Source organism: Cydia splendana, chromosome 22, assembly GCF_910591565.1.
Source record: "Cydia splendana chromosome 22, ilCydSple1.2, whole genome shotgun sequence".
Lineage (NCBI taxonomy): Eukaryota > Metazoa > Arthropoda > Insecta > Lepidoptera > Tortricidae > Cydia > Cydia splendana.
Genome location: NC_085981.1, coordinates 11,649,313 through 11,661,935, shown reverse-complemented (window position 1 = coordinate 11,661,935; position 12,623 = coordinate 11,649,313). Strand labels below are relative to the sequence as shown.

The window sequence follows — 12,623 nt, the reverse complement described above, 5'->3', positions numbered from 1 at the left end:
ATTACCAAAATATTATTAGTTTATCCTAACTGTTCCATCATCATCATGCCTCATCATGTAACTTAATCACAAGGTACCTTTTCATTACATACAAATTATTGGTCTTTTTTAAGATTATTATGACGAAGAACTAATTAAATTTGGGGCAGTTTAATGTAAATTAATATTTTCTATTCATAAAAGATAAACTGTAATATGATTGATATTTACTAGTGATGTATTATTAGATTTATTTCCATAAGGTACCTTTTCGTAAATGTATGGAGCAAATACTGTTATTGTTATGTAAGTTTAAAGTGGCATAAGGGGTTAAATATAGTATTTAGTTGGGGTTTTAGGATTTATTTCATTTGAATGACAGAATTTCTTTCATATGTGCTCAGAAAAATTGATTGTGTGTGACATTAAAAGTAAAATTATTCAATTTTGTGATTTTATATGAAAAAGTCAGAAAATACATTTTCACCTCTAAATCGGTATTGTTTGTTGCTTAAACTGTCTGTCAGTGTCGTTTTCTAATAGATAAAATTTAAATCTTGAGAGCTCATTGCAATCAATCGTGAAAATGAAATAAAACTTTATTTTCAAGAGATTGGTTAGTATACACATAAATCAGTCGATATCAAAAGTTTCTATTTGCATTACAGAACAAGTCGCAATATTTTTTTAATCTCAGATATATAAGGTATTATTATTTGTAGTCAACTATGTAACTTACTTCAGGAACATAGTTTTTTAGGCGGCTAAACTTAAAACTTCTCTATCGTAAAGTTGCTCATTTCACAACATTATTTTCAAAAAATCATATCTCTGTAACTACGCAACCTAGAAGGTTGATCTTTTGTGTTATCGATAGCTTATTTATTGTAGATTACTGGGGTATGCATAACTCCATACCCGCCATAAGGTACCTTTGACCGTGGGACGTCACATATTATTTTGCCGCTGTTTATGTATAAATGCACTATTCCACTGTCCTTTGAAACATGCCAAATCACTCAGTTCAATTTAGTTCGTACAATAACGGTTGTAGAAACATTTGGTTGTAAATCCTAAATTTACCAGTCTATATCGTTCTTTTCACTTTAATTCACTTAAACACATTTTAATCCGTTATATTGTCCACTTTTTTGCACTGATTTGTCCATATTTAACTCCAAATTACATTAAATTCACTCCGCGCAATAGGTCACCGTAAATGATATCCGTGGTCGATGGACCATAATGTTTAGGCGTTAAGGTTCATTTTGGAGTGAAGGTGTTAGAAGAAATTAAAACAGGTCCATACGCTTATGACTATTTATTGCAACTAAAACAGCGGCCGGTCAACTCATCATAGGTACATATAGGTATGCAGTATGCATGTATAGGTGCGTACAGGTAATCAAAATTCGACTTAACAGTGACACTATACAAAATGTATATTCTCTCCTTGGGAAACATAGTGACACTATACAAAATGTATATTCTCTCCTTGGGAAACATAGTGACACTATACAAAATGTATATTCTCTCCTTGGGAAACCCAGTGACACTATACAAAATGTATATTCTCTCCTTGGGAAACATAGTGACACTATACAAAATGTATATTCTCTCCTTGGGAAACATAGTGACACTATACAAAATATATATTCTCTCCTTGGGAAACATAGTGACACTATACAAAATGTATATTCTCTCCTTGGGAAACATAGTGACACTATACAAAATGTATATTCTACTGTGTTGACTATAATTTTGTTAGTTATTTTACTATATGTTGATTTATGGTTAGATTATAAATTATAATATGTACCTATTTTGAATATGTTGTTTTATTTTAGGGTAAAACCTTCACCCCTAGATACATTATTATATTATATTTACTATACAGGAATATAAATTTATTTCATTACCTTATAAACTAATATTAATTAGAAACTAGAAACAACAACTAGAAATTAGAAACATTGTAGTAGGTAGTAATACAAGGCGAATCCCGTGATTCCCGCGGCCTATCCGTATTAGCATAATGATTGAGGTCATTAACCCCGTGCGGCACCAAGCCTGCCGAACACTGATTATAATAGAAGCAGACTGATATTGGTTATAATAGACTGGTTTTATTTTTCATAAAATCGATTTCGACTGGCAAATCATATTACTTTTTGGCAACCGGGTGTTTTAACCTAATTAGACCCCGCTGAATCCGAATTTGCCGGTTGCTTGATCGAAATCTTGACCGAAAGTGAGATATTTGACATTAAAGGTCCCTTTTTTTAGGTTTTCGTAAATAACTCTTAAGCGGTGGCGCATAGCAAAAAATGTTCTATTACATAAGTAATCTGCATAAAATTGCCTACAAGAAAAATTCAGCACAATTTTTCGCTAGGATCAATATTCAAAGAGATATTAACGCGGGAAATTTAATTATAATCACTTCTAAGGTCCCTTTTTTTAGTTTTTCGTAAATAACTCATAAACGGTGGCCAATATCAAAAATGTTGTTAAACGATAATAATCTACACAAAATTTTGAACAAAACGGATTCAGTACACTTTTCGCAGGGATAAATATTTAAAATGATAATAAAGAGGAAAAGTTCTAGTATAATAAATTCTAAGTTTCCTTGTTTTTATTTATTCGTTAATAATTTGAAAAGTATGACTCATAGCAAAAAAAAATCTTATACATAAATAATAAACATAAAATTTGCTATAAGAAACATGTAGAACACTTTTCGCTAGGATCAATATTTAAAAAGACAAAGCAGCGGGTAAGTTATAAATAATCAATTTTAAAGTCCCTGTTTAGTTTTTTGTAAATAACTCGTAAACGGTGTCCCATAGCAAAATAGGTTTTTAAGAATAAATTATCTACATAAGATTTCCTCCAAAAAATATCTAGAACACTTTTCTCTAGGATCAATATTTAAAGCGATATTAAAGGAAGAAAGTTAATTTCAATCAGTACACAGGTCACTTTTTTTTTAGTTTTTCGTAAATAACTCGTAAACGGTGGCCTGTTGCAAAACAATATTATACATAAACATTAAACATAAAATTGTCCACAAAAAAGGTTCTGTACACTTTTTCGCTACGATCAATATTTAAAGAGGTATTAAAGGGGGTAAGTTAATTGCAATCAATTTCCAGGTCCCTATTTTTAGGTTTTCGTAAATTACTCGTAAAATAAACATACAAAATAGTTCTTTACCTATAGATGACAGGAAAACCTATTAGAAATATGCAGTCAAGCGTGAGTCGGACAATTACTTAGTTTTTGAACCGACCCCTACAGGATTTTTAAAGGCAATTCACTCGCGTTTCACATATAAAAAATACATTGTCAAAGATTGGGTAATGTACGGAACCCTTGCAACGCGAGTCCGACTCGCGCTTGGCCGGTTTTTTCCTTTTGAGGTACGGAACCCTAAAAACTAAAAAGAAATGACATGTGAATTGATTGCAATGAACTTTCTTTCTTTAATATCGTTTCAAATATTGATCCCAGAGAAAAGTGTTCAATATGTTTTTCGTAGAAAATTTTATGCCGATTATTTATTTACAAGAACATTAAGAACTTATTTTGCTATGAGCCTTATTTTACGAGTCATCTACGAAAACCTAAAAATAGGGACCTGGAAATTGATTACAATTAACTTACCCCCTTTAATACCTCTTTAAATATTGATCGTAGCGAAAAAGTGTACGGAATCTTTTTTGTGGACAATTTTATGTTTAATGTTTATGTATAATATTGTTTTGCAACGGGCCACCGTTTACGAGTTATTTACGAAAAACTAAAAAAAAGTGACCTGTGAACTGATTGAAATTAACTTTCTTCCTTTAATATCGCTTTAAATATTGATCCTAGAGAAAAGTATTCTGGATATTTTTTGGAGGAAATCTTATGTAGATAATTTATTCTTAAAAACCTATTTTGCTATGGGACACCGTTTACGAGTTATTTACAAAAAACTAAACAGGGACTTTAAAATTGATTATTTATAGTATATTTATTTATAACTTACCCGCTGCTTTGTCTTTTTAAATTTTGATCCTAGCGAAAAGTGTTCCACATGTTTCTTGTAGGAAATTTTATGTTTATTATTTATGTATAAGATTTTTTTTGCTATGAGTCATACTTTTCAAATTATAAACGAATAAATAAAAACAAGGAAACTTAGAATTTATTATACTAGAACTTTCCCTCTTTATTATCTTTTTAAATATTGATCCCTACGAAAAGTGTACAGAATTTTTATTGTTCAAAATTTTGTGTAGATTATTATTGTTTAACAACATTTTTTGATATTGGCCACCGTTTATGAACTATTTACGAAAAAATTAAAAAAGGGACCTTAGAAGTGTTTATAATTAAATTTCCCGCGTTAATATCTCTTTGAATATTGATCCTAGCGAAAAATTACCTTTAATGTCAAATATCTCACTTCCAGTCAAGATTTCGACCGAGTAACCGGCAAATTCGGATTCAGCGGGGTCTAATGAGGTTAAAAAACCCGGTTGCCTAAAAGTAATATGATTTGCCAGTCGAATCAAGAAGGAGAGCGATTTTGAATTTTTATGTCTAGTCTATAATGTTGACCGTTTGTGAATTATTTGCTGAACATGATTTGTAGCTCGATTTTTATTTATTGCCAACAAAATATTTGTATGCTGTCTATTTGTATTTAATTGCTTTTTTTTAGCAAGTCAATTTTAAAAACGTCAGATCATTTAATTACTTCCCTTAATAAACTAGCCTACCTACCTACCTAACCAATAAAAATCACATTTATAGTAGTAGTAGTGCAGCCTGTTTTTTACGTGCACCGAGCCAACCGACCGTCATAATTAAACAAAAATGATCATCCCTTGAAATTTGTTCTAAGAAAGTAATTTATTGTAATCTGAACCGATTTACCGATGATATGAAATTTCATAAGTGTATTTGATTTTTCTTTAATAGTTTTTACACAATTTCACGACACAGTTAGGCATTTTTACAAGCTTTTATTTCGTTTCACCTGACCGTTGTCGACAGACGATTCAGTGGATCAAATTTAACTTGCAAGATTTGATTACAGACCGACATACATGTCAATCGTAACAAACATATAAATCGGATGACAATGCAATATTAATAATATTATGGTACCATCGAGCTGATCTGATGATGGAGACAGGAGGTGGCCATAGGAACTATGTGATGAAACAACGCAACCTAATTGTGTTAAGGGTTTTTAGAATTGTCTCGATGAGTATTAGTTGTCTGTCTTAAGAAAAGTACAATCAGCGATAAAAGCTTGTACCAAAAATGAAATTACAAAAGCAAAAGCCAAAAACTTATTTAAATTTGGGAATGGCATTACGTGACGCCTTTCCACCGTGCAAGTCACTACACAACTGAGCGCAGGGGTGTGACTAACTGCGATTTTGACACCCATGTATCGGCCCCATTCGTAGTGCTCGTAAGGCCCGTATTTACGAAGTAATTTATAGGTCTATGGAAAAAACAGAATCCTTACTTATAGAATCACTCGACTCTGGCCGTAGGTATGTCTGCCACAGCCAATTTGCTCTACAACTCGAATTGGTGGTTGTTATCCTCGCTTACCGCTCCGCTGCTTCACTGCGATCCACTGGTAAACCCTAGATTTGGATGTTGTTGATGCTAAAATGTTGGCTTAAGCCCCCTGATGTCTACTAGGTAGTCTAGGGCTCGCGGTCGCGTCCAGGTTTCGTGTACCCGTCGCAGGGGGTTCTCGTGTTACAGGAAACCGGATTTGTGGCCCGTTCGGAACGGGTAATTAGGGTTCGTGTAATTAAATTTGGGAATGGCATTACGTGACGCCTTTCCACCGTGCAAGTCACCACACAACTGAGCGCAGGGGTGTGACTAACTGCGATTTACCGGATCCACGGATCACGGGTCCGGCGACGTATAGTGACGATCGGACGCGTTCTTTATAAGAGCGAAGAATAAAACATTATAACGAACAATAAGACAATAACTATAGTTAGTTAATATAGTTAGTTAGTTAGTATAGTTGGTTAGTTGGTATAGTTAGTTAACTATAATGTGTTACTGTTTGTTATACAAGCAAAACGAAAAAAAAAAAAACAGAACAACAACAACCAAAGACTCGGAGCCGAACGCAAATCCGGAGCCGAACGCACTACACGGGCACGGACTTTGACTGGTTCATGTAGTTCGGACGCTAGCACCGCCAGGGCTAAGAACACGGACACGCGGGTTGGCGCGTAGCACGTATATCGGGAGCCCTGCTATAGGTACTAATCTCTTAAATATAATTATATTGTTATAACTGAATTACCCAAATACATAATCCGCGAAGGCAACTATCTCCGGCGACGGGGTCACGCGTCCAAAAATGGGATAAAAGAGAGCATATTCTTCAGTTGTCAATTGAGGGCCTGGCCCTCGTTGCGGCGACAGGGTGGGTGGCCGGCTTTTCCTTCGAGTCGGCGATGCGCCGACGTTGCTCAAAGTATCTGCAATACGATTTTACCTTATATTTAGAGGATTTTAACTTGAGAGAGAGAAGAACATTGCAGTAATATCGCCTATTGGATCGAGACAGTATCTTTTGCGTAAAGTTGACTTACTATTATATTATGCAAACTACGCCACCATATGTCACTATAAAATTGATACAATTTAAGGGCATGAATACAACATTAAGAAGGTTGCATATAACTCGTATGTCACCCATCGTGTCGCCGGAACGAGGGCCAGGCCCTCAATTGACAACAACTGAAGAATATCCTCGCTTTTATCCCATCTTTGGACGCGTCACCCCTTCGCCGGAGATTGTAGCATTTGCGGATTATGTATTCGGGTAATTCAGTTATAACAATATACCTATTCATTATAACCATGCAATGCAACTATTGACATTTAAGAGATTAGTACCTATAGCAGGGCTCCCGATATCCGTGCTACGCGCCAACCCGTGTGTCCGTGTTCTTAGCCCCGGCTGTGCTAAGCGTCCGAACTACACGAACCCGTCAAAGTCCGTGCCCGTGTAGTGCGTTCGACTCCGGATTTGCGTTCGGCTCCGAGTCTTTAGTTGTTGTTGTTCTGTTTTTTTTTTCGTTTTGCTTGTATAACGAACAATAACACATTTAATGTGTTATTGTTCATTATACAAGCAATAGTTGCATAACATGGTTATAATGAATAGGTATATTGTTATAACTGAATTACCCGAATACATAATCCGCAAAGGCAACAATCTCCGGCGAAGGGGTGACGCGTCCAAAGATGGGATAAAAGCGAGGATATTCTTCAGTTGTTGTCAATTGAGGGCCTGGCCCTCGTTCCGGCGACACGATGGGTGGCCGGCTTTTCCTTCGGGTCGGCGATGCGCCGACGATGCTCACAGTATCTGCAATACGATTTTACCTTATATTTAGAGGATTTTAACTTTTATGCCGTCGTTGACCACGCTAGCCGTTTTGACACTTTCAACCAGGGGACGGGACACTTAAAAATGTCGTTAACATTAGTAAAGATGCAGGCGATTTCTATTTCTATTTTCAGAACATTGCAGTAATATTCCCTATTGGATCGAGACATTATCTTTTGCGTAAAGTTGACTTACTACTATATTATTCAAACTACGTCACCATATGTCACTATAAAATTGATACAATTTAAGGGCATGAATACAACATTAAGAAGGTTGCATATAACTCGTATGTCAAGATCTTTCCTTATTCATTATGTTGTTACGTGGTTGTAATCTAGCAACTGTTATTTACTGTCAGAAAAAAATATTATCGTGATTTATATATTATTTCTCTATTAATTTTAAAGTGCATAGCAGAACAGAGTGAAATCGGAACAAGCAAGCAAGCCAGCAGCATTAAACACGAGTAAAATTCAAATAGGGAAATTAGAATCGCAACAGTTCCAATGTCAAAAAACTTGGAGGATTAATATTTTAACAGTGCTCAAGTCAATGGCGGGAGGCCTAGATATTCTCGAAAGTAAGGAGAAAATACCATACTTGGATGAAGTGGCTATCAGACAAGTCAACACATGAAAGAGTTCTAGGTCAGACTGAGACCCTCTGGGATTAGAAACGCTAAGTGTTTGAAAGTTTAGGTGCCAACCTCATAATGAACTCTTCCTTGTGGTGGTCGGGCGGACCATCCTTCTTGAAGCAGGACATGGTCTACTGGCCGACTGCCCCAAAGTCTAGTAACCAGTCTGCACTGCCCGAGACCAGCCAAAGCATTTGTCGCATGTCCCGCCCCTGATAACTCTGGCAACCCAATAGAATATTTAATTAACACATTCGGTGCGGCAGCGCAAAACCCAAACTTACTGCCAGTGCTTTACGAATAATATACTTCCCGTATTGAGAAAGCCAAATATCCGGGACGACCTACATTTTCCCGTACCATGTCTTGACTTTAAACGCCCCTACACACCTGGAATGTTATCGATTTGAACTAAAAGTCATTCTGATCAATCGACCATATCCTTGTGTATATACAGCTGCCGTCGCCCGGCGATCTGTATAAAATTCCAAAAGATATAGGCATTTTTAAAAAACCCTTAATTTACGGGAATATACTTCCCTTGCCGCACAGGCCGTATATAACGCTAGTGATGGGATACTAAAGAATCGATAACGACTTTTGTAATCGACAAAATATTTATGATCGTCATCGTGTCTGTACGTGTTCAAAACAAATATTATTCATCTTCGTATAATTATAAAAAGGGATCAGACTTTTAGAATAGGTAATTTTCTAACTAACTTGTGTCTCAGTTTGACCTAGAACTCTTTCATGTGTTGACTTGTCTGATAGCCATTTCATCCAAGTATGGTATTTTCTTCTTACCTTCGAGAATATCTAGGCTTCCCGCCATTGACTTGAGCACTGTTAAAATTTTAAACCTCCAAGTTTGGTGACATTGGAACTATTGCGATTCTAATTTCCTTATTTGAATTTTACTCGTGTTTAATGCTGCTGGCTTGCTTGCTTGTTCTGATTTCACTCTGCTCTGCTATGCGCTTTAAAACTAATAGAGAAATAATATTGTTAAAAACAATTTGTTAATTATTTGATTGCTTAATGGTTTTTAAATTGTGTATTGCATGACATTTGTATAATTATAATCAATTGTTATTTTCCTACTTGACGATCATAATATAAATTCGTATAGATTAGTGTTAAATAATTTATATTGTAATTTCATATTATGAAATAAATAAATCTAAATCTAAATCTATATAAATTACGATAATATTTTTTTCTGACAGTAAATAACAGTTGCTAGGTTACAACCATGTAACAACATAATGAATAAAGAAAGATCTTGACTTACGAGGTATATGCAACCTTCTTAATGTTGTATTCATGCCCTTAAATTGTATCAATTTTATAGTGACATATGGTGACGTAGTTTGCATAATAGTAAGTCAACTTTACGCATAGATAGTGTCTCGATCCAATAGGGGATATTACTGCAATGTTCTGAAAATAGAAATATAAATAGAAATCGCCTGCATCTTTACTAACGTTAACGACATTCCCGCCCCCTGGTTGAAAGTGTCAAAACGGCTAGGGCGGTCAACGACGGCATAAAAGTTAAAATCCTCTAAATATAAGATAAAATCGTATTGCAGGTACTGTGAGCGTCGTCGGCGCATCGCCGAATCGAAAGCAAAGCCGGCCACTCAACGTGTCGCCGGAACGAGGGCCAGGCTGTCAATTGACAACTGAAGTATATGCGCGGATTTATCCCATCTTTGGACGCGTCACCCCTTCGCCGGAGATTGTAGCCTTTGCGGATTATGTATTCGGGTAATTCAGTTATAACAATATACCTATTCATTATAACAATGCAATGCAACTATTGACATTTAAGAGATTAGTACCTATAGCAGGGCTCCCGATATCCGTGCTACGCGCCAACCCGTGTGTCCGTGTTCTTAGCCCCGGCGGTGCTAAGCGTCCGAACTACACGAACCCGTCAAAGTCCGTGCCCGTGTAGTGCGTTCGGCTCCGGATTTGCGTTCGGCTCCGAGTCTTTAGTTGTTGTACTGTTTTTTTTTTTCGTTTTGCTTGTATAACGAACAATAACACATTAAATGTGTTATTGTTCATTATACAAGCAATAGTTGCATAACATGGTTATAATGAATAAGTATATTGTTATAACTGAATTACCCGAATACATAATCCGCAAAGGCAACAATCTCCGGCGAAGGGGTGATGCGTCCAAAGATGGGATAAAAGCGAGGATATTCTTCAGTTGTTGTCCATTGAGGGCCTGTCCCTCGTTCCGGCGACACGATGGGTGGCCGGCTTTTCCTTCGGGTCGGCGATGCGCCGACGATGCTCACAGTATCTGCAATACGATTTTACCTTATATTTAGAGGATTTTAACTTTTATGCCGTCATTGACCACGCTAGCCGCTTTGACACTTTCAACCAGGGGGCGGAACACTTAAAAATGTCGTTAACATTAGTAAAGATGCAGGCGATTTCTATTTCTATTTTCAGAACGTTGCAGTAATATCCCCTATTGGATCGAGACATTATCTTTTGCGTAAAGTTGACTTACTATTATCAAAGACATAATATGTAACTCCGTATAAGATGAATAAAGTCTAAGGAAAAAACGTGCCGCGGAAATCAAGAAAAAGTAATTCTCGGATAGATGCCGCAAACACCTTTAGCCTATACTCGGCTAGATGGCGTGACGACACCATTTCATATTTAACAATTTTAACACATAAGTAGATATCAGTGAATGAACATGGATCAAAATGATATAAAAATAATAAAATCATTCATCCATATATATATATATAACCATTTTTTGATAATTTTATACTCTAATAAAAATATTTTGTGTTTTAGTCGTGCGTCGATAGATGGCAGTAAATTTACTGTGAATACAAAATTTACAATGACCCCTCTATACTATCTATTCTTTTTGATATTATGCAAACTACGTCACCATATGTCACTATAAAATTGATACAATTTAAGGGCATGAATACAACATTAAGAAGGTTGCATATACCTCGTATGTCAAGATCTTACTTTATTAATTATGTTGTTACATGGTTGTTTATTTGTTTGTTTATTTGTTTATTTTTATACATACCAGCACTTACAGATAAACCTTACGTGCTAATAGTGTTGTGAATATACATTTTAATAAGTATTTTATACAATTCTATCCACTGTTTCATTAGTCATTACGAATTATGTCATTAAATAGGTACATACTCATTTTATATTAATTATGTCATTATGAAATTACACTAACTTATCCTAATTATGTATGTATGTCACATTACGAACTAATTTTTATATTAACAAATATTACAGTACTATATAATCCAAACGAAATTTCAATAAATTATCATTATTTCATATTATAAATTAAATTCACATTAAGAAATAAAATTATACTAAATTGTCAGTTTCTACAATAGAGCTTGGGGTTACAATATTTTCCAAATAACGAGATGATGCACTTAAAAATTTAGTCTTTGAGGAAAAGAAAATGTCTAGCTGCTTGTCGCTGTCTAGTATGTCATTTATCAATTTCAACGCGTGGTGCAGTGGAGAGGAGGCTAGCGCGCGCGCGCGCGCCGGGGGGATGCCGAACAGATCGCGGCGGCGAGTACGGAGTTGCTTCGTTGATAATCGGGGAACGCGCAACGGTATTTGTGCTAACAGCTGGGAATTTGTTAATTTACCGCGTATTATATGGAAAAAATATTTAATTAAGTATATGTTTCTTCGGGCTTCAAGGGATGTATAGTTTACCATACCATATATAAAGAGCGTCGGATACAGGAAAGGGTATGCGCCGTATATTTTCTTATATAGAAATCGCACAAACGATTTTTGCACTTTTTCCAATAGCAGCACGTATTGTTGCTCATGGGGGCTCCAGATGATGGCATTCGTCTCCAGCTTGCTACGCACGTAAGCGTTATATAAGATGGTAATGGCGTGCTGATTGGTAAATGGTTTAGCTTGCCGTATGATGAATCCCAGACATCTTCTAGCCTCGTTACTAACGTTGACTATGTGGGGATTAAATGTTAGTTGGGAATCAAACGAGACACCCAGGTCTTTAATTTCATTGGTTCGCTTCATAGGTTTGCTCTGAAGAGTATATTGGTAGGTTATGGGCTGGCGAACTCTGGCATATGTCATTACCGAGCATTTGTCTTTGTTTAGGGTAATGCTATTTTTTGATGCCCAGCTACAGGTTGCTTCTATATCAAGCTGAAGTAACGTGGGATCATTGGGATCGTTAATCGGGAGAACTAATTTCAAATCATCAGCAAATAACAGACAGGTCGAGAACTTAATTTTTGTTGGTAAGTCGTTTATAAGAATTAGGAACATTAAGGGTCCCAGATTACTTCCCTGCCCAATACCAGAAGTGACCAAGAATGGGGTAGATCTACATCCATTAAACTGAACGTACTGGTGCCTATCTGAGAGGTAACTGGCTAAAAACTGAAGTAGATGTGTAGTAAATCCGGCCATAGACAGTTTTTTCAGTAAGATATCGCAATCTACTCTGTCGAATGCTTTTTGAAAGTCAAAGTAGGCAACATCTAC

The 12,623-nt window shown here is 35.9% G+C and overlaps 2 protein-coding genes across 2 annotated transcripts in view; one reads left to right on the top strand and one right to left on the bottom strand.

Annotated features, from left to right (window-relative positions):
* LOC134801497 (uncharacterized) overlaps window positions 1-12,623 on the top strand; it is a 318,534-nt gene that overhangs the window by 111,611 nt on the left and 194,300 nt on the right. The window lies entirely within an intron of this gene.
* The window catches only part of LOC134801644 (uncharacterized), an 85,827-nt gene that overhangs the window by 63,195 nt on the left and 10,009 nt on the right, over window positions 1-12,623 (bottom strand). Inside the window, exon 2 of the mRNA XM_063774263.1 lies at window positions 6,323-6,500. Coding sequence (XP_063630333.1) covers window positions 6,323-6,500 — 178 coding nt within the window. The remainder of the gene's footprint in view (window positions 1-6,322; window positions 6,501-12,623) is intronic.